At 44.4% G+C, this 23291-nt stretch overlaps 1 protein-coding gene across 8 annotated transcripts in view; it reads right to left on the bottom strand.

Moving 5' to 3' along the window:
- ADCY10 (adenylate cyclase 10) overlaps positions 1–23291 on the bottom strand; it is a 79586-nt gene that overhangs the window by 23134 nt on the left and 33161 nt on the right. For all 8 annotated transcript variants that reach the window (XM_039241924.1, XM_039241923.1, XM_039241927.1 and 5 more), the window contains 5 exons: positions 19995–20269; positions 17270–17406; positions 5900–6028; positions 4395–4673; positions 3974–4264 (listed from right to left, as the gene is read on the bottom strand). In XM_039241924.1, coding sequence (XP_039097855.1) covers positions 3974–4264; positions 4395–4673; positions 5900–6028; positions 17270–17406; positions 19995–20269 — 1111 coding nt within the window. The remainder of the gene's footprint in view (positions 1–3973; positions 4265–4394; positions 4674–5899; positions 6029–17269; positions 17407–19994; positions 20270–23291) is intronic.

Genomic DNA, 23291 nt, shown 5'->3' on the forward strand with positions numbered 1-23291 from the left:
CTAAAGTGCCAGCCTAGTCCTCCACCAAATTTTATCTGGACAAGTGTGAAAAATTGATCTCCCTTCTAGTCCTAACCCCTTAATCTGTTTTCTACAGAGAAGGAAGAAGTTGTTTTTCTTTCTTTCTTTTTTTTTTTTTTTAAATGTTTTTATTTATTTCTAGGAGAGAGAGAGAGAGAGAGAGAGAGACAATGTGAGCAGGGGAGGGTCAGAGAGAGAGGGAGTCACAGACCGAAACAGGCTCCAGGCTCTGAGCTGGCAGTCAGCACAGAGCCCGACGCGGGGCTCGAACCCACGAACCGCAAGATCATGACCTAAGCAAAAGTCGGACGCTTAACCGACTAAGCCACCCAGGCGCCCCAAGTTGTTTTTATTTCTTTCCTTTACCTTAATGTTTTTCAGAATAAGTTTTTAAAAACATGACTCAAGATTTTCTGTGGCAGAAACTGTTGGTTTCCTTTCTCAACTCCACTGCCCCTTTTCTCCTTAGTAATAGAACTCAGTTTTACTCAGGGCAGCTACTTCCTTACAACTGGATATAGCCATGTAAGTTCTCAGTAAGGCTTCTAGAAAAGTCCTTAAAAGAGAAGGGGCACCCTTTTCATTTCTTGTGGTTTTCTCTTCTTTTAGTCTTAAATGTAAACATGACGGTTGGAGCTCCAGCAGCCATTTTTGGACCAAGAGTTTCTGAAGCTCACGAAGCCTTCATAGGAGTCCCAAAGAGGAGATGAACATTCTACACGAGAGAGAAATGAACCTAAAAGTAAATAAATTTAGGTCACTCCAGCTGGGTCCTTGTTATATACATCCAATACTAATTCTAGTTAATACATCTCCAGTGTGTTCCAACTCACTTAAAATAAAATTCAGATGATTTCTCAAGGCCTATAAGGACCTTGGATGGTTTTATTAATTAATCTGTTTATTGTCTATCATCAGCCTTCATGAAAATTCAAATATATGAGAATAGACACGTGTCTCTCATTTTTATCAGGATATCCCTGGTACTTAGATTACTGCCTAGCACATAGTAGAGATTCAATAAATATTTGCTGAATAAAATGCGCACTTGTTGACAAAAATAAAAAAGGGGGCATCAGGGTGGCTCAGTCGGTTAAACGTCCAACTTTAGCTCAGGTCATGATCTCACGGTTTATGAGTTTGAGCCCCGCGTCGGGCTCTGTGCTGACAGCTCAGAGCCTGGAGCTGCTTCTGATTGTGTCTCCCTCTCTCTTTGCTCCTTCTCTGCTCACACTCTGTCTCTCTCTCTTTCTCTCTGTCTCAAAAATAAACATTAACAAAAAATTTTTAAAAATGCTATTCTTCCATCAACATCTATCTATCTATCTTACACATATGTGTATATTTTTAAAATTTATTTATTATGAGAGTGCATGTGTGCACATATGGGGGAGAAAGAGAGAGAGAGAGAGAGAGAGAGAGAATTCCAAGCAGCACGGAGCCTGACATGCGGCTCGATCTCACAAACCGTGAGATCATGACCTGTGCCGAAATCAAGAGTTGGATGCCTAATGGACTGAACCACCCAGGCCCCACAACATCTCTCTATATTTTTTAATGTTTCAAATTGTAATAGTGATAGAATGAGATGCAGAGACAAGCAATATTGGCTAGAGAAGGAAACAGAGTTGGGGAGGGGCATCTGGTGGCTCAGTCGGTTGGGCATCGACTCTTGATTTCGGCTCCGGTCATGATCTCACGGTGCGTGAGTTCAAGCCCCAGGTTGGGCTCACCTGATAGTATGGAGCCTGCTTGGGATTCTCTCCTCTCTCTCTCGGCCCCTCTCCCACTTGCACATGTATTCGCGTGCACGCGCTCACTCTCTCTTTCTCTCTCTCTAAGATAAATAAATAAGCATGAAAAAAATTTTAAAAGAAGAAATAAAGTTGGGGAATACAAGATATGGTTTTTGTCATTCTATCGTCTATCCCTTGGGTGAATCATATTATTTATCATTCTCAATTTTTTCCATTTATGAAGGAAATATTTGATTAATTAAGTAATTCCCTACTTCAAAGAGAATCTGTAAAAATCAGAAGGATAAACTATATACAAAATGCTTGCAGGTTCTCAGAAGAAAGGAGAAAAGCAAAGATACCACCTGCTCATCTCGATGTTTCAAAGCTGTCAGGGCGCCTGGGTGGGCCAGACAGGTGAGTGTCCGACTCTTGATTTCAGCTTAGGTCACGATCCCAGCGTCGTGGGACTGAGCCCAGTGTCGCCTCTGCACTGAGTGTAGAGCCTGCATACGGTTCCTTCTCGCTCTCTGCCTGTGCCTCTCTCCTGCCTGTGCCTCTCTCTCTCCAAAATAAAATTTTAAAAAGCTGTTGTTTTCCCGAGTCTTCCGTCCCTGCCACACCCCAGCAGCACTCGGGAAGAACTTATAATGACTCCACACCGGCTTCTTCTCCTTCTGATCCATGAGGAACCTTCACCATCCAGACTCTGAACCGAAAGACTGACTTTCCTGGTTTTGTTTGTTTGTTTTTAACATTTGTTCATTTATGAGAGACAGAGAGAGACAGAGCATGAGCAGCGGAGGGGCAGAGAGAGAGAGAGAGAGAGAGAGAGAATCTGAAGCAGGCTCCAGGCTCCCAGCTGTCAGCACAGAGCCCGATGCGGGGCTTGAACCCACGAACCGTGAGATCATGACCTGCGCTGGAGTCGGAAGCCCGACCAACTGAGCCCCCCAGGCGCCCCAGACTGGCTCTTTTTTTGCAAAGGAAGCCGGGCAAGTGTTGGTACCGTGTCAACAACAGGCTCGTGCCACAGCGCAAAGCTGCTCTTCGCCTGCTCACGTCCTGAGACGGCAGAGTCTGGCTCACACCCCTGCTGCATCCGGGAGCCACCTCCGGGCCCGTTTGCCGGCACTGCCCCACGGTCCCCCTGCACTTGGGGAGGCTCGGCGGACCGGGCACAGCGCGAGCTTGGCAATTAGACTGCCTTGTGATTGAATAAAGCCCGTCACTCATTCTGGACAAGTTACCGAAGCTTCCGAAACCTCAGTTTTCTCGTGTATAAAACGAAAACAATCTTCCACCTTGAAGGTTGACATGCAGCTCAGTGACAATGCATGTGAAGTAAAGAATGAATGAGAGTATTTGTTTTTGTACCTACTATGTGCCAGGCACTTTACACACGTTTCTTCCCAGTGTGTAATAGCCACCAAATACAGGAATCCTGTACTTTCAGCCTCTGCTTTCCCCACCAGATTTAGCCATAGTCACCACGGCCTGGCTAGGTCACGCAGCCCACCGGCTCCCCCTGGCCGCCCAGGAGGGGCTGGGATCGGGGCCGCTGCCCGTGGCGCCGCACCCATCCTGCCCACCGTGACAGAGCTCCTGGTCCCTACGCCCCTTGTCCTGTGTCTTCCCAGACCGTGTGGCTGACTGCTGCTACCAGACTGTAACCTTCTCATCCACAGGCAGCCTTGAACCCCTGCCGTGAGCCACAGCCCCCTTTTCTGGGGTCCTGACCTGCTTAGCCCTGACCTCCCCACCCCCAACTCACGTTCTTTCTCTGCTGGAACCTTGTTTCAAACTTGACTGACAGAGCAGCAGCATTCTTACCTGCCAAGAAACTCCCTCTTGCTCTCTTTCTGTTTCCGCTTCAACGTGTGAGGTCCGTCCCACCCTCCCCCGAACCTTCTATTCCATCCCTTGCTGTGAATTAAGCCATTTTCTTCTTCTGGATATTTGCCTTTGAGCTCTGGCCGCACCCCACTTCACTAGGCTCCGGACCCCACCCGCTCTCCGACAGTTTCACAGCAAGGCTGTTTCCATGGACGCAGCGGCTCACGTGTCCCCCCCTCCCCGACCCCAGGGACATAAGGTACTCAAGCCTCGCCACTCGTGGAGGGAGCCCAAGCCTCGAGGGGCAAGAAGCCCTCAAGGGCCGACCCACTCCCTTGCCCAGGAATAGTCAGGACTGACCCAGAATGAAGTAAGCCTACTTTTGAAGCCGTGGGACTTGGCCATCTTCTTAATCATGTGCAGGTCCAGACTGTTGAGCCGAATGTTCACCGTGAAGTGGTGATAGGGGATGAAGTCCCCGCTGCGGCAGTGGTCACACCTGTGGGCATTCTCCTCCAAAAAGCGGGCACACTTCAGGTGCATGGCTTTCTTCTGGTCCTTCAGCCACAGCTCATAGGCCGTCTTCTGCATCATGGGCTTGCAGAACCGAATGATGTGGCACTCGATGACCTCGCTTTCCAGCTCGCGGAGCTCTTCCTCCTCGCCGTGAGCTGGGAGGAACAGAAAGGCGGCCGGTCAGCCCCCGAGCCCCCCCGCCCCCCCGCCAGCCACCGCCGCAGCTCTCTGATCGCGCGTGCCTTCAGTGAAGAGGCGGCGCGGGTCACCTCGGGTTCTACTCACCCATCCCTTCGTTGGGCTTCAGAGACAGGGAGCGGTAGTTCACCTCAAACGAGGCCGCGTTCTGTTTCAGAGCCATGCGGAGCTCCTTGCCATTCCGGAAGCAATCGAAGATGTTGGACTCCACTAGGCTCGCCAGGGCCTTGATCATCCCCTTCATGTTCCAACAAGGGAGAACCTCGAACAACAGCTCTGTGGTGAAGGTCAGGCCGATGATGGCCGCGCACCTCACCAGCATCTGGTGGGACAGGCTCATGCTGTCCAGCTGCACCAGGGAGATTTCTGCAGGTGAAAAGCCACACGGGGGGGGGGGGGGGGGTGTACTAGTCACTCGTCTGGAGCAAATGCCATCTAGAGACGGACAACTGTCCTTCTCTACGGCGTTTGCTTCACAGAAACCCGGCCATGCAAAGCCAGACGAGGGATTTGCCTGCTGTCTACACCACAGGGAGCGTGTGTTGGGAATACGACAGAGGCAGGTGCTGGCGTCTGAATTCCGCACAACACGATGGCCAGATCGGAATAAGACCGATTCCGAGGTGTTCCGGTCTTGTGCAAAAGTGTGCCAGGTGTGTGAGGAGAGGGGAGGTCACACGGGGCCACGGGAGGTAGAGGAGAGGGCCGGCCACCCACGATCTAGGTTGGCTTCTCCAGGCTGGCTCTTGTCCATCCTCATCCCTGACTCCTGCCCCAGCAACAAGCTTCCTCTGCACCTGCCCAGAGACTCATTCCTTCCGGCAACAGTCTATTACTGCCACCTCTCTGCTCATGACCAAGTGCCAGAGAGCTCTGAGCTCCAGTTCTAACTTCTCATCCAAGCTCAGGTGTCAAGGTCACATGGTTTCCTGGACAACTTGACCAGGACGCCCTTCTATTATATCACCTGAGCTGGGACAGAATCTGGATTTCTCAGCTTGCCCACGGAACACTGTAGAAGCCAAGCTAGTCCACCTTCCTACTTCTGCAGGCCTAGCCAATGAACCAAATGATGTTCTGGAAGCCTGAGGACCTTGAGGTGTCCCCAGGTCAGCCTTCAAAAGGTTTTCAGTTATTTATAGATGGTATGGATTGGGGCCAAATTCATACTAGAGCATTGCTTGAAAGGCATTTTTCTTTAAAAGAACAATAATCGAGCTTGGATATGAATTCCATGTTCATCATTTCTTTTAAAAGTAAATGGCAGCAAAAGTTTCATCATTAGATTTTTATCTCTCATTATCTGGCTTTGGTTTAATGAAAAATGTACTACATTTCATTCTTTTATGCAGTTGAACAGAACTCTGTTCCAAGCGGATTCCAGAAAATGCCCAGGAGAGCAGGTAGGTCTCCAAATTAGAAGCAGATTAGCTAAGCCCCCCACGGAGACTTCGACTGCCTGGGGCGCACGAAACAGACAAATGTCTCAGTCTATCACGACCTTCCTTCCTCCCTTTTACACAGGCATCCTAGACAAAGGAAAAGGGGAATCTAGGTCCCGGAAAACGAACACCCACTCAAATTGTCTTTACCTTTTAATGATGGTGGAGGTGACAAGTTTTTCAATATAACACCACTAGCGAGGTTACAGATTTCCTCATTTCCCTCCTCGCTACTGAGAGTAAATATATTTAATTCCTCTGTCGGCCTACTGAAATTCTCTACAGGGAGAGAACAAGGAAGAAAGGTTGAGAGTCATTATTCTGTTGTCTTGATTTCCCAAGAAACTTCAAGATGGATCTTATGAGATAAAGTATAGGCAGAGATGTGTGTTGGCTCGCCAAATATTCTGGAATACTCTTTAAGTGAACTCATATATGAAAATCTAAATTTACTACTCAAAATGTTCGGCCTCCCTGAAAAGATTGGAGTAACTATTGGAAGTCTTCTGTGGTACATGCAGTTTACAAAAATTTGAATCAAAGATTATCGGGATGTATCTAACGGTGACATATATTTGCATGCACGTTCAAATATCCACACCGAGATGCAAACCCATTTTGTGGGAGGCTACTCGACTTACAACACGTTCGTCAGAGAGAGGTGTTTAAAATGGCGAGGTTGGGGGCGGCTGGGTGGTGGCGGCTCAGTGGGTGAAGTGCCCAGCTCTTGGTTTCGGCTAAGGTCATGATTTCATGGTTCAATGAGTTTGAGCCCCACATCAGGCTCCGTGCTGATGGTGCGGAGCCTGCTTGGGATTCTCTCTATCTCTCCCTTTCTCTCTGCCCCTCCCCTGCTCGCTCTCTTGCTCTCTCTCAAAATAAATGAATGAACTTAAAAATTTTTAAATGGTGAGGGTGAAGAGTAAACTTGCTTAGTAATTTTGTCTCCTGGCACTCTAAAATGCATTACTGACTTATCCCTCCAGTCATTCATGTAACACGTGAATTGTAAGACACGGTGATATGTGACGTGGAAATATGAAGGTGAACATAGCTAAGTTTCTAATCTCCTGGAGAGATGAGATATGTACAGAAGGAGCTAAACCTCCAGACAGTAAACATGTGCCGTGTGAGTGCTCACATAGTGTCAAGAGTTCATTATCAATACAGTGCAGACGTTTTCTGCACCATAGCCCGTGAAGGCTGTGCATGTGAACAGTGCATGCTTCCCGGCTCAAAGAGCTCCAAGTCTATAGAGACAGATTCATCTGTAACTAATCATAATGCCAGGATGAGTGACTTAAAAGCTAAGAAAGCGAATAGTAGTATGTTGTAAGAACAGAGAAGAAAAAATAATTGGGTCTTGGTGGATTCAGAAAGGCTTTGTGAAGGAGAAAGTATTTTGATCGAACCCTGAAGGATGAAGGGGTTTTCTAACCGGAAGACAGAGGGGCGATCAATGCAAAGGCGCGGAAGCCACAGGCACTTGGCCAGCTGGGGGGCTGGGGAAATCAGGGCAGCTGAGCCGCAGCGTGTGCGCTGCTAGGGTTGCTGCCGTGGGACATGTATTTGGAGAAACAGTTTGGGAGCAGAGTGTGGAGGGCATTGAACAGCACGCTATGAAGTCTGGACTTTTTTCCAGAATAAAGGGGAACTATCACAGGTTTCTGGAAAGGGGATAGGAGTAATCCGCCAGCTCCTTTGAGGAAGGTCACGCTGGAAGTGTGTACGGGAAACGCAAGAGAGCGGGAGAAGGAAGACGGGGTAAGAAACGGTAACGACAGACGATCAAGAAGTAGGACTAGATAGCAGTACACTAGCGACATGGAGGGAACGGATCTCAGCAAGGCAGTGATGGCGCGGAAACATGACTGTTGCCAGGAATCAAGCTGGGAGACACAGGAGATGCAGTGTGGGAGCAAGGGGGACGCGTGAAGGTGTAGAGGTTGAGTTCGAGGGGGTCTAGAAGACGATCTAATGCGCAACTGCAAATATACCGCCTGGAGTTAAGAGTGAGGCTGTGGTCGAAGGCCACACACACACACACACACACATGCATGCACACGCACACACACGCGCACGCGCACACACACACGCACACACGAAGCTAGGGAATGGATGAATAACTGACAACCCCCGCGGAGAGAGAAGCCAGCCAGCCACGAAGAGGGCTGAGGAAGGTGAAGAACGCGTCCCTGGAGGAGCAGCCGGGGGACGGGAGCCAAGCGGAGGGCTGGTCAGAGGTTGGGCGGGGGGACAGGAGGCGTTCAGAAGCAGGGGGGGCAGGTGCGGCCGTGTGAGTACATCGGGGACAGGAGAGTGGGGTTCCAGGGCACGCTCTTTTATGCTCTTTCACTTCCCTTTCTAGGACCCAGCAGCTGTGGGGACCAGTCTTTCGATCACACAACCAATATCAACTGAGTGCCTCCGGGTACTGGGCATCGTTCTGGGGCTGAAGAGGCAAAAGTGAACAAGATTTCTTGCTGCACAAAGCTTAAAATCCCAGCAGTGGCAGAGAGACAATGAACGATAGATAAATAAATTAATAGGATGATGTTATAATGTGACTTAGTTGTACGAAGATATAAACCCAGTATCAGCCTAACAAGAAGGTGCAGGGTCAGGGAAGGGCCGTGGCAGAGGAAGTCGCCCCAAGCAGGTCACACCTGAGCTCAGGGAGAGAGGAGCCAACTGTGCGAAGGAGGAGAGGGGACAGCGGTCCGGGGCAGAGATGTGACCCGTGTGACTGCAGCACATTGCAGAGCGCTGATGACGCCAGACAGGTGTGGAGGGCAGAGCCTGCGGACTCGCCAGCCCTGGTTGGGAGACTGGATTTCACCACCAAGTTCAATGGGAAACCACTAAAAATGGTGTGTGTGTGTGTGTGTGTGTGTGTGTGTGTTTTCAGAAAAGCTTTTTATTTGGAAAGTTGCAAAGTCACCAAAAGTTGTAAGAATAAAACTGGGTACTCTATTCAAAGTCACCTGCTGTGAACATTTTGCCTCATGGGCCAGATCCTTTGTGTTCTCTGTATGTACATACTTTTCTGAAGCATTTATATGCAAGTTGCATCATTCATGCCCCTTTACCCCAAATACCTACTCTGTATTTCCTGAGAATACTGAGATCCTCTTACATAACTCGAACACACTTATCCACTTCAGAATATTTCATGTTGAAATAGCAATTTGCTGTCCGTGTGCTAATTTGGTTAACTAGCTCAATAATGTCCTTTAGCATTTTTTTCCTTCCAATACAGGATCTAGTCTAGGATTATTGTATTGTATATAGTTTTTTTTTTTAATTTAAGTGAAATTCATATCCAAAGAACTGTTTTAATATTTGCAATTCAGTGGCATTTGTTACATTCACATCACTGTGTAACTAAAACCTCTCTAGTTCCAAAATTGCTTAATCACCCCAGAAAATACTGAACGATTTAAAGAGTCTCCTTTTTGGAAATGAGCTCTTCACAGGCACTGAGTAAATGTTGAAATAAACAAATATATAAAAATGTAGGAACGGTATTGCTCTGTTGTATTTATGTTTACATATTTTTTTATTAACTCATTGGTTAATATGTTATTGTAATGTACTTCTCTAAAAATAATGACCATAGCACTCATTGTCCATCTGATAATCCATTACCCTCCTAAAACTAGCTTGGTCAAGAAAGGCCTATTCTGACTGTTTTTTAATCATGATTACCCAGAATGGAAAAAAAATTTAAAAGCAAACTTATGTCTCATTCCTTGAAAAACAAATGTCTTAACTCTGATCCTGCTCTTCTCAGACACCTGTCTGTCTCATTTATCCTTTAGATGTGACTATACTGGTCATGTGGCCCTGTGGTTATGTCATTGTACATAGAATGAGAAGCAACAGATGAAGCCACAGATGGAAACACAGTACACGGATGGGTATGGGGCCTCTGAGCTTCATTCAATCACTCAGGAGACAGGGGGAGTTTCTGGAAGCAAGAGGGATTTTTTTTTTTTTTTTTTTTTGTGAAAGTTCCCTTATTGTCCCCTATGGGTGATGATTTTCTAGCCTGCTGTATGTAGAAAACCAGCACCATAAGCTCCTTTATTACAGATATCCATCTCAAGATGGTATCGGTTTTCCATCTATATGCTCACCCTTACACTTGTCTCAGAGGGAAAAGTCATTATTCTGCGAGCTTAGCAATATTAATGGGCACAGGGCTTAGAGCTATGAAAGCACCATCACTTGAGACTTCCATTTCCAGAAAGATGAGTAGACCTGTTTTCATTTATTCCTCCTGTTAAGTACAACTAACAGCCCTGCCATTATATATAAAGCAAATATAAGAAGACGCTAGGGAACTTGGGACCCAAGGAATAACAGAGCAGTGAGTTTCCGGAGTTTTCTTTTTGCCTTATATCCCAGTCTTGGAGTGAAGAATTTTGCAACCCAGAAACAGCAAGGATTGCAAACAATAGCCTGTTCTCTCTGCCAATGGACCAGGAAAGGGGCAACCAGCAAGACAGAAAACTTTTGGACAATAACCGTTTTACTCCAGCCAAACAAACAAAACAAAACAAAACAAAACAAAACAAAAACAAAAAACGGTAGCCCACTCATGCTCCCACCAGCAAAGCCTCAAGGATGAGCCTAGACTTTCATCCCAAAAGCTGCAAGAGAAGAACTGTTAACCCAGGATCCTATATATAACACAAATATCTCTCAGGAATGAAGTAGAAATCAAGATAGTCTCAGACAATGGGAAGTTAAGACAATTGGTAGCCAGCAGACCTTCCCTAAAAGAATGAGTAAGGGATGTTCTCTACTAAACAGAAAAGAAATAATAAAAGAAGGAACAGAACATCTGAAAAGAATAAAGAACAGTATAAGCAAAAACATGGGTAAATACGATAGATTCCCCTTCTCTTAGGTTTTCAGAATCAGGTTTGCTATTTAAGCAAAAATTATAACAGCTGCCTTATGCAGTTCTAAATGTATGCAGAGAAAATGTTTAAGATAATTATAAACTGTAGATGGTAAAAGAATTTAAAGAGGGATATGATTTCTAATCTTAAATTGTTAAAAGGGTGATACCAGTAGACTGTGATAACATATGATATATTATGTAACAGCCAGAACAATCATTTAAAAAGGTATATACAAAGAGAGATCTTCAAAAATACTTCAGACAAATCAAAATAGAGTTCTAAAGGATGCTCAAAATAGCCAAGGGAGACAAAAAATGAGAACAGTAACATGAGGAGAAGAAAAGGAAACAAAAGATAAAATGGCAGACTTAAGCCCTAACATATCAATTATTGCATTAAATGTAAATGGCCTACATATAACAATTGAAAGATAAATCACCTGAGTATATTTAAAACATAACTACATGTTATACACAAGGAATTTACTTCAAATACAATATGATATAGGCAAGCTGAAAGCAGAAGAATAGAAAAGATACGTCATGGAAATATTAATCAAAAGAAAACAGGAGTACCTGGTATACTAATATCAGGCAAAGTAGACTTTGGAGCAACGAAAATTAACAGAGAGAGAAGGATATCATATAATGATAAATGGGTCAACTCGCCAAGACAAATAGCAATGTTAAGTATTTATTTGCCAAACAAAAAATACGTGAAGCAAAAACTGATAGAATTAAAAATAGACAAATCTACAATTATAGTTGGAGACTTCAATATTTTTCTCTTAGCAATTAATAGACAGAAAATAGTCCAGGATATAGAAGAATTCAATAACCATAGGGGCCTCTGGGTGGCTAAGTGGGTTGATCGTCCAACTCTTGATTTCAGTTCAGGTAATGATTCCAGGGTTATGGGATCAAGCCCCATGTCAGGCTCCATGTGAAGCCTGTTTAAGATTCTCTCTCTTCCTTTGCCCCTCTCCCCCCTCATGCTCTCTCTCTCTCTCTCAAAAATAAATTAAAAAGAAAGAAGAATTCAACAACCATTCATCACCAGGATCTAACAATATTTATACAGCATTCTACCAACAAAAGCAGAATACACATTCTTTTCAAGTGCCTACGGGACATTGACCAAAACAGATCTATCCTGTGCCTTAAAACAAACTTCAACACATTTAAAATAAATTAAAATTGAAATTGTACAGAGCACGTTCTCTAAATATAATGGAATTAAACTAGAAATCTATAACAGAATGATAACAAAAAAGTCTCCAAACAGTTGGAAACAGCATTCTTTTTAATAATCCATAACTAAAGAGAAAACCTCAAGGTAAATTTATAAATAAAAATTTATAGCACTAAAAATGCATACACAAGAAAGAAGGAATATCTAAAACTGATAATGTAAACCTCTGTCAACAAAGAACAACAAATTAAACTCCTAGCAAGCAGAAGGAAGGAAATAATAAAGATAAGTGTAGAAATCAACAAAACAAGGAGATGATTCTTTGGCAAGATCAAGAAAATTGACAAATCTGTAGTAAGACTAACAAAGAAGAAGGGGAGAAAATACAAATTACCAATACCAGGAATGAAATGAGATATCACTACAGAACTTGCAGACATAAAGAATATGTATTAACTGAATACTATGAACAACTCTAAACACATAAATTTGAGAACATAGATGAAATGGACCAATTTCTCAACAAAAAAAGTGACCACAATTAGTAGAATATAAAATAGATTATTGGACTAGCCCTATAATTTTAATTTAAAAACTCCCCCAAAATATGTTGAGGCTTTTCCTTAAATTTTCCTTGTCTAGAAAGAAAGATTGGAGTTTCACCTCTTGAAGATACTCCTGTCTCCCAGGAGAACCCTGCCCATCCTTTGAGTTTATGAGTGCATATGAAGAAAAGGCTTCTTCAGGACAGAGCAATGCACTTCTTATAACTTTTGTAAATAGCCCTATCATTCAGAGTGAGGCCATTTCTACATTTGATATGCTTATATTTCTGTAGGATGTATATAGTTTAGGGAAACTATGGTTTCACCGGAGAATTCTACCAAACATTTAAGAAAGAATTATCTCCTACTTTATACAATTTCTTCTAGGAAATTTCCTCTAAAAGAGGAGGGGACAGTTCCCATTTCATTTTACAAAGCTAGTATTGCCCTAATGCCAAAACCAGACAAAAACATCAGAGGGGCACCTGGGTGGCTCGGTCAGTTAAGCGTCCAACTTCGGCTCAGGTCATGATCTCAGCACTCGTGGGTTTGAGCCCTGCGTCGGGCTCTGTGCTGACAGCTCAGAGCCTGGAGCCTGCTTTGGATTCTGTGTCTGCCTCTCTCTCTTCCCCTCCCCTACTTGCTATTTCTCTCTCAAAAATGAAAAAATGTTTAAAAAGTTTAAAAAAAACACCAAAGAGAAAGACAGAAGGAAAACTACAGAACAGTATCCCACGTGAATATAGTTGCAAACATCCTTAATGCAATATTAAGCAATACACGAAAATAATAATAGAACATGACTAAATGGAGTTCAGTCCAGGGATGCAAGGCTGGCTCAATATTTGAAGGTCAGCCAGTATAATTTATCATATCGACAGAAAAATTCACATAATCATAGCAATCGATGCAGAAAGTCATTTGATAAGATTCAACACACATTTATGATAAAACTTCTCAGAAAAATAGGAATATAGGGGAACCTTCTCAACTTAAAAAGAGCATCTACAAAAAAACCTACAGTTTACAACATACTTAAACCTTAAAGATTGAATGCTTTCTCCCTAAGATCAGGAATAAGGCAAAGATATCTACTCACACCAATTATTCAACTTAGTGCTGCAAGTTCTAGCCAGTTTCAAAGGCCAGAACAGGAAGTAAAAAGCATACAAATTGGAAGGGAAATAATAAAATTGTTCTTATTTGCAAATGACATGATTTTGTACATGGAAAATCCCATAAACTCTACTAAATAAAAAAGCTCCTAGAATTAATAAGTGAGTTCAGCAAGGACAGGGGAACAAGATAAATGCACAATTCAGTTGCATTCCTACAGCCTAGGATTGAACACGTGAACACCAAAATTTAAAACACAATAACATTTACAATATTTTTTAAAAAAGAAATATTTGGAGCACCTGGGTGGCTCTGTCAGTTGAGCGTTGGACTCTTGATTTTGGCTCAGGTCATGATCTTGAGGTTTGTGGGTTCGAGCCCCTTGTCAGTCCCTGTGATGACAGCATGGAGCCTGCTTGGGAGTCTCTCTCTCTCTCTGTCTCTACCCCCAACCCGCACTCACACATGCACACACACATATCTGCTCTCTTTCAAAAAATAAACTATAAAAGTAAATATTTAAGTGTCAATCTAACAAAACACACAGGATCTGTACACTTGTACAAAACACTCATAAAAGAAATCAAAGAGGACCTGAATAAATGGAGAGATGTTCTGTGTCCGTGGACTGGAAGACAACATAGTAAAGATGTCAATTTGCCCCAAATTGATATATAATACAATGCATATATATTGAAATTCCCATCAAAATACCTCCAAGATTTTTGTAGATACAAGATTATCCTAAAATTCATATGGAAAGGCAAAGGAACCAGGATAGCTAAAACAATTATGAAAAAAGAATAAAGTGGGAAGAATCAGTTTACATGGTTTTGAGACTTCTCATACAGCTATGGTAATGGTTTTGGCAAAGGGATAGACACAGAGATCAATGGAACAGAATAGGGAACCCCAAAATTCACCCAAACAAACACACCCAACTGATTTTTGAATTCAAGGAACAAACGATGCTGAGGCAAGTGGCCATCCGTGGGGGAAGGGAGGAGAACCTTCAACCTAAGTCTCATACCTTACGTGAGAATTAAGTCAAAATGGATCACAAATGGAAATGTAACTTGTATAACTTTGAAACAAAGAAAAACACATGGGGGAAACTTTTGGCATCTAGGGATAAGCAAAGAGTTCTTGTTCACATGATCCATAAAAGGAAAAATTGAGAATTGAACTTAGTTAAAATTAGAATACTTTAAGAGACCCTCTGCAGAGGCTAAAAAGACAAGCTACACAGAGAGAAAATATTTACAAACCCAGCATTTGCAAATCTGACAAAGGACCTATATCTAGAATGGACTAGAAACTCTCAAAACTCAACATTAAAAAAAACCAAGCCATCCATGGGGCGCCTGGGTGTCTCTGTCACTTAAGTGTCTGACTTGGGCTCAGGTCATGGTCTCACGGTTCGTGGGTTCGAGCCCCGCGTCAGGCTCTGTGCTGACAGCTCAGAGCCTGGAGCCTGCTTCGGATTCCGTGTCTCCCTCTCTCTCTGCTCCTCCCCTGCTCATGCTCTGTCTCTCTCTTTCAAAAATAAACATTAAAAATTTTTTAATTTAATAAAAAACAAGAAATCTAATTAGAAAATGGGCAAAAAGCATGAAGAGATATTTACTAAAGAAGATGGATGGATGGCAGAAAACCCCACATGACAAGATGATCAATATCATTGACCATTGGGGAAATGCACATTAAAACCACAGTTAGATACCAAATGCTAGCGAGCAAAGATGGCAGAAAAGTCTAGCTCCCTCCATATACTGCTACGGGGAATGTAAAATGATACAGCCACTTGGAAAATAGTTTGCCAGTTTCAAAAAAAGAAAAACACTGGGGCATCTGGGTGGCTCAGATGGTTAAGCCTCCGACTTTGGCTCAGGCCACGATCTCATTGTTCATGGGTTTGAGCCTCACTCCAGGTTCTGTGCTGATGGTGCCTGCTTTGGATCCTCTGTCCCCGGCTCTCTCTGCCCCTCCCCCACACACTCTCTAAAAATGGATAAACTTTAAAACAAACAAGCACCAAAAAACTAACAGTGCAACTACCATATGACCAGCAAGTGCACTGCCGGGTATTTATTCTAGGCAAATGAAAACTTAGACAAAAGGCAAAAAGCTGGACACAATGCTTGTAGACGCTTTTTTTGGTAATAGTCAAAAGTTGTGAACAGCCCTGATTCTGCAACAGGCAGATGCTAAGCCAGCTGCAGTGCATCCAGACCACGGAGCACCACTCAACTACCAACAAGAACAAAGTACTGATACGCACGACAACATGGAGGACTTCCGGAAGCTGCAATGAGGGGGAAACCAGTGCCGAGAGATTACACATACTGTATGAGTCCAGTTATATCACATTCTTGAAGTGACCAAATTATTGAAATGGAGAACAGATTAGTGGTTGCCAGAGGTTAAGGGGGAAGGAGTGGTTGGACAGAAGCTGCCCCCGGCTACAAAATGGGCAATGAAAGGGATCCTTGTGGCCACGGAAACCTTCCGTATCTTGACCGCATCAATGTCAATATCCCAGTTGTGCTACTGCAGTATTATTTTGTATGACGATTCTACTGAGGAAAACTGGGTAAAGGGCGCAACATCTCTCTGTATTATTTTTTCCAAAAAATCAGGTAGCTAAGTGTTATTTTTTAATGCTTTTTTAAATTTATTTTTGAGAGGGAGAGAGAGAGAGAGACAGAGTGTGAGTCGGGGAGGGGCAGAGAGAGAGGGAGACACAGAATCTGAAGCAGCTCCAGGCTCTGAGCTGTCAGCGCAGAGCCCGATGCGGGGCTCGAACCCATGAGCTGTGAGATCATAACCTGAGCAGAAGTCGGACATTTAACTGACTGAGCCCCCCAGGCGCCCCACAAAGTCAGTATTATTGAGTCAGGCACCTCATGGAAACTCCAAGAGTTTCCCAGAGAGCCTCCTGTGGTGTCAGACTCAGAGAAAGTGCTCAGTAGATGTTTGCTGAATAAATGCATGAAAAGGGAGTTGAGTTCCTTTACCCCCATGTTGTAGTCGCTGCCTGCCAAAGAAGGTTGTGACTAGTCCTCAGGTACTAGCAACTAAGGGGCACATGTGGCGTTGGAACACTGGGCCTCTGGCTTCAGGGCCCAAATGTTCTTTTGATTGTGTCTTTTATACTCTCTTTTCATGAAAGAGCTTATAGCGCTTCAACCTTCACGGGCTCCTTTATGTCAAGACATGTACTTTTGTTGTTTGCTAGCGTGACGTTTTCTCCTCACTGCCAGCTCTCCAGTCAGGCACCACAGACCTTTCCTTACCATTCATGGTAGCTTTAACCCTCCACTTTCTGGAACACATCCTCACCCCGTTCTCCCTCTCCCGTCGCTAAAATCATGCTCTTAACATCTCCAACTGGCCTCCCTTGGGCCGTTATCTCAGATCTCATCCTCCCCTATGTCTCCGCAGTGTGGGAAACGTGGTGACAATTCACTTTGAGCTAGAAGCCTTACTTCTGGAAAACACGGGAGTTTTCTCCAACCACCGAACAGTGTGGATTCTGGGCTTTGAGATTCCCCCAGGGTTCTTTCCAAGGCACAGTCTTTCCCCCCCAGTTCCGTGAGCCCCAGGCAAGGTTAAGTTCTCAGAAATCTCAGAAATCAGGTCCCACACTCCTCACCTCCCCAGTGCCCCTGGCCCTGCAGGATGCAGCCTGTGGAGACGCCTGCGGAGGAGGGAGAGAAAGAGCCTTCCTGGGGGGGGGGGTGGCGGGGACTTACTGAACAGGTTATTCCAGGTCATATTGGTCTTTTCCTCCACCTCCATTGGTTGGAAAACGAGTACCCTGTGATGGTCGAGGTTTTTTAGCAATTCCTCACAGTAAAATGGGATCCCACAGCTTCCCTCCACCAGGTACCTGCAGTGGGGACAAAGGCCGCCTGTTTACCCCAACGAACTGTCTTTTCGGAAGGGAAAATATTTGACTCATCTCAACCATTTGAAAACAATATTATTCTCTATTTGTTTCTATTTGTTTTCCTTATCTAGGGTTGCTTTTTTTTTTTTCCTAGTGTTTGTTTATTTTTGAGAGAGACACAGAGTGTGAGTGGGGGAGGGGTAGAGAGAGAGGGAGACAGAATCCGAAGCAGCTCCAGGCTCTGAGCTGTCAGCACAGAGCCCGACGTGGGACTTGAACCCGCAAATTGTGAGCTCATGACCTGAACCAAAGTCAGACACTTAACCAACTGAGCCACTCAGGCCCCCAAGGATTGCTTTTTTCTTTCTTTTTCTTTCTTTCTCTCTTTCTTTCTCTCTTTCTCTCTCTTTCTTTCCTTCCTTCCTTCCTTCCTTCCTTCCTTCTTGCTTTCTTGTTTTCTTTTGCTTTCTTGCTTTCTTTTGAAGAAAGAAAGAGTGAGAAGATTTTGAAGAGAGAGAGAGAGAGAGTGAGAGCAGGGGCAGAGGGGGAGAGAATCCCAAGCAGGCTCAGTGCAGAATCCATCATGGGGCCTGATCCCACAACTCTGGAATCATGACCTGAGCCAAAATCAAGACTTGGACACTCAACTGACTGAGCCACTCAGGCGTCCCTCATTTTTTAAAATTACATAAAACATTTACATTTTTTCAAAGCCAAAACTATATGATCAGGTACATCTTCAGTCTTACCTCCCTTGCTGACCTTATAAACAACCATGTCAGTTAGTTTCTGGTTTATCCTTTCAATGTTTCTTTTTATTTCTTTTTTAATTAAAAAAATTTTTTGGAACATTTATTTTTGAGAGACAGAGAGAGAGACAGAGCACAAGCAAAGGAAGGGCAGAGAGAGAGGGAGACACAGAATCTGAAGCAGCTCCAGGCTCTGAGCTGTCAGCCTGACGTGGGGCTCAAGCCCATGAATCATGAGGTCATGACCTGAGCCAGAGTTGGATGCTCAACTGACTGAGTCACCCAGGCGCCCCTCAGTGTTTCTTTTTAAAAACATACATGGGGCACCTGGGTGGCTCAGTCTGTTAAGTATCTGACTTCGGCTCCCATCATGATCTCTCGGTTTGTGGGTTTGAGTCCCACATCGGGATCTGTGCCATCAGCGCAGAGCCCACTTCAGATACTCTGTCTCCCTCTCTCTCTGCCTCTCCCCTGCTTGCTCTCTCTCAAAAATAAATAAAACATTAAAACAATAAAACATTAAAAATAAATAAAAATATAAACAAGTGCACACAGACATATTTCACCCCTTTGTTACCTAGCAGACAGCATTTTGAACCTACCTCACACTAGGCTGCGCCTTGTTTTCTTGCTCTAGAATGTACCTGCTCATCCCTCTGTATCAGGAGATCTTTCTCACTCTTTTTCCTGCAGGTAAGAGTCCACTGTGTGCACGCATCCTATTTCATCCTACATACCCTCTTAGAGATGGACATTTGGCTGTTTTCAGGCTTACTAGTACACATAATGTCTTCATAAAATGTTGTCCATGTGTCACTTTACATTGTTGTTAATATATCTTTGAGATAGGTTCCTAGAATTGAGGTTGCTAGATCAAAAGATAAATGCGTGTGAGCGCGACACACACACACTAAAGATAAACGCACACATAGAGAAAAAGATAGGAGACAGAGCAAGAGACAAACAAAGGGAAAGACCATGCCAAGTTCATGCCTGGAGTTATTTTAAATGGGACTTCATTCAAGACCTCTTTCCTCCAGAAGCAAGGAGAACTTATTAGAAAGAACGGATGCAGGGGCACCTGGGTGGCTCAGTCGGTTGAGTGTCCGACTTCAGCTCAGGTCTTCATCTTGTGTTGAGTGGGTTCGAGCCCCGTGTTGGGCTCTTCCTGTCAGCATGGAGCCTGGAGCCTGCTTTGGGTTCTGTGTCCCTCTCTCTCTGACCCTGCTCATGCTCTGTTTCTCTCTCTCTCAAAAATAAATAAATATAAATTTTTTTTTTTTTAAAAAGAAAGAACGAACGGATGCAGATACCAAGGTGGGTTGTAAACAGCTAAAGCAGGGACACTGTTCATGCTGTTAAGGCAACCGGTGTCTGTGCCCCAGTGGAGGAATCCCTGAGACACTCAGAAAGCAGTGAGTGAAGAGCCAGCCTTCAACACCTGCCACAGACAGAGAACATTCCAGACTATAGTACTGCGAGCTGATTGAGACCTTGCTTATTATAGGTTGTGTCTTTAAGCTTCACCAGTTTGTCTTTTGTGACACTTTCCCATGACGATGCCCCTGGTCACCGCCGGTTACACTGAGCATGCCCGTACCCAGCACGACGAAAGAGAAGCAACACTGACGTCACTGAGCAAAGTCTGAGGAAGCATAACAGGGGCCAAGGAGAAGGTGCACAGGGTCTATACCAACCACCAATGGCTCCTTTGAACTCCGGGACCAGTGACCACACCGAAATAGGCACCTACAGATGCCCCTTGCGGAAACCGATGAAGTCTGGGTCTGGGGGATGGACATGGATGTCAGGACCTCAGGAGACAAACGGGGTACTCACGTGTCCAGTTCTTTGGGGATGCCCTTGACGTTGAGGTCTAGGCAGACCTTGTTGCGGATGTCCTTCGGCTGCACGGCTCCGAGGGTGACACAGGTGGTGTTCCTGTTCTTCATCATGGCGCAGGCGGCTGCACAGGGGATGTCGACGAAGGGGGACAGGGACATGATGATGAAGATAGGGACAGTCCGGATGAGCCTCTCCATAAACGACCAGGAGGCGGAATCGACAAACTGGCCCTCATCGATGATGAGAATAATCCTTTCCTCTTTCACTGTCTGCACAAGGTGGAGAAACAGAAAAATGCCGTGGGGCTTCGGATTTTCTTATTCACGCATGTGGATATGCATGTATATCCACTGAGGTCTGCGGTGCTAAATTAAAGTCTTCTTTCCAATTCCTTTGTAGTAATATAGAGTCCACTAACTCGGAACTTGTCGCGACTTGGACAAAGCTGGCTGGAAGGGGTCTTCTTCCTTAGTCAAAGCTTTGTGTAAACATAATGTGTGGGATCAATGGGTTTGTAGCCAGTAAAAGCACCCACTACATAAAAATGACTGATCTGTTTACCGCAAGTCATCTAGCCATCAACATTTTAATCTATCGGCAAAGAAGAGCTCCTGGGGAAATCCAACTGATCGTTGTTCAACCAAGATGTATTCAACGCATATTGACCGAGCACCTACTGGGCTCAGTGCTACATGCACAGTGCTGAAGGAAACGGACTTGGTTCATGCTGTTCTCGCCTGAAGTGGGGTCCATGTTGCCTTGAAATCACATCACAAGTCCCTTTCCTTTGTAGGCTACCTTTCCCTAACTAGTCTGAATGATTTACTCGCTCATTAAGCATTTTTCGTGCATCTATTAGCGCCCGGTACTGTCGTAGGTGCTGGGGCTACAGGAGTAAACTAAACACGAGCTTACCTCTTAGTGTCAGCCCTTGCAGAGCGGGCCCTGTGTCCCACCGTGTGAGCTGTCGAAATGGAGAAGTCCTTCCCCACTGTCAATACTCCACCCGGCTCTTTGGTCCCCTTGGGGAAGACACTGGGTTCCCATTCTTTCCCTCCACATTTTTACAAACAAAAGCAGCAAAGGCTACTTTAAAATTTCAAACTACATAAGACGATCTCATAAAGTGTTATAACCTGTTTTATCACATATACATGATAAGTCTACTCTTATAGCCCCGTTCTGTTACCGGATATTTAGCCCTTCATTGACCTTGAGGACATTTTACTTAATGGGGAGGTTAGGATTACTGTTTTTGTTGTTTGTTTTTCACTGATGCCTTTAAAAAATACGGGGCCGATATGGGGTGCCTGGGTGGCTCAGTCGGTTAAGCCTCTGACTTTGGCTCAGTCATGACCTCAAGTTTGTGGGTTCAAGCCCCGTGTCGGGCTCTGCCTGGAGCCTGCTTCGGATTCTGTGTCTCCCTGTCTCTCTGCCCCTCCCGCTCTCATGCTCTGTCTCTCTCTGTCTCAAAAATAAATAAAACATTAAAAAAATATATGGGGCAGATAGAAAAAAGAGTCTTCTCTCTATGATGGCCTTGTCAGTGAATCATTTGTAAACTGAGGAGAGTAAAGGCCTCTGGGTAGCTCAATGTCCGACTTCGGCTCAGGTCATGATCTCGAAGTTGTGGGTTCAACCCCCGCGTCGGGCTCTGTGCTGCCAGCTCAGAGTCTGGAGCCTGCTTCAGATTCTGTGTCTCCCTCTCTCTCCATCCCTCCCCAAATCATGCTCTTCTTTCTCTCTCAAAAATAAACATAAATGCAAACCCTGAGAGACTCTTGAATACTGAGAACAAACTGAGGGCTGAAGGGGGAGGGGGGAAGGGGAGGGGGGAGATGGGCATGGAGGAGGGCACTTGTGGGGATGAGCACTGGGTGTTATATGGAAACCAACTTGACAATAAACTATGAAAGAAAGTAATTAATTAATTAAAATCAAAATTAAATTAAAAAATAAACATTAAAAAATTTTTTAAAATTGAGAGTAAAGCAGGAACTCAAAAAGCATGAATTCATAGGCCCTGGTTTCTTCATATTTAAAACGAGGAGCTTGAATTGGTTTGCCTCTAATGTGACTAAAAGCCAACGTTTACATTGTACTTATTACGTTCCAAGCACCGTGTGACGCTCTTTATATAAATTAACTCATTTACTCCTCACGACATTCCCAGGAACCGGTACTATTGAAGCTGTGTGCTGAGGAGACTTCAGTGAAGTAACCTGCAACGGTCACACAGAGAATAAATGACCAAACACTGTCTTAGCGCTTAAAGCGTAGGTCAGTGGTGGTTTCCGAACCAGACGGTATATCAGAAACAACTGAGGAGTTTTAAAACAAAAGCAAACAACTAAACAAAGTCCGAGGCACAACCCAAGTCCCTTTGAATCTTTAGGCATAGAATTAATAAATCCATGCTTTTTTGGTTTTTGTTTTTTCATTTTCTACAGAGATTTTATTTTTTTAAATGTTTATTTTTGAGAGAGAGAGAGAGAGAGAGAGAGAGCGCATGAGCAGGGGAGGGTCAGAGAGAGAGGGAGACACAGAATCTGAAACAGGCTCCAGGCTCCGAGCTGTCAGCACAGAGCCTGACACGGGGCTCGAACCCACAAACTGTGAGATCATGACCTGAGCCGAAGTTGGATGCTCAACCGACTGAGCCACCCAGGCGCCCCCAGAGATTTTATTTTAATTCAAGTATAATTAACAAATATATACTAGTTTCAGGTGCACGATATAATGATTCAGCAATTCTGTACAATTATCCTATGCATTACTCAGTGCTCATCATGACAAGAGTCCTCTTAAATCCCTTATCTATCTCACTCGTCCCCCTCCCGCCTCCCCCTGGCAACCACTATTTTTATTGTTGTCATTGCTGTTGTCTGTAAATCCATGTTTTTTTTAAAGACGCTTTCTGGATACTTGTAATGCAAACAGTCCAAAGCCTGACATTTTGAAGTCACTCATAATGCCTGGCTTATTTGCTCAAAGTGGAGAAGGAGACAGCTGTGTTATAAACTTCAGACAAGCTCACAAGCTTGTATTGATCGTTTATAATGTGCCAGGCACTGTGCTGCTCGGTAATAATGTAAAAATGAATCAGACTCTCTGCCCTAAGAAACTCACAATCTCCTGAGAGGCAGAGAAACGCATACAAGGAACAGATTGTAATGCTGTCTGCTAAATATAAGAAGAAGTATGTGCAAAGTGTTACAGAAGCGGGGCGGAAGAAGGATTAGTCATGCCTCATGCTTTGGGGAGTTTTCACCAAAGAAGTGACCTTGAAGG

This window comes from Hyaena hyaena, unplaced genomic scaffold (genome assembly GCF_003009895.1).
Source record: "Hyaena hyaena isolate Hyena2069 unplaced genomic scaffold, ASM300989v1 scaffold_201, whole genome shotgun sequence".
Classification (NCBI taxonomy): domain Eukaryota; kingdom Metazoa; phylum Chordata; class Mammalia; order Carnivora; family Hyaenidae; genus Hyaena; species Hyaena hyaena.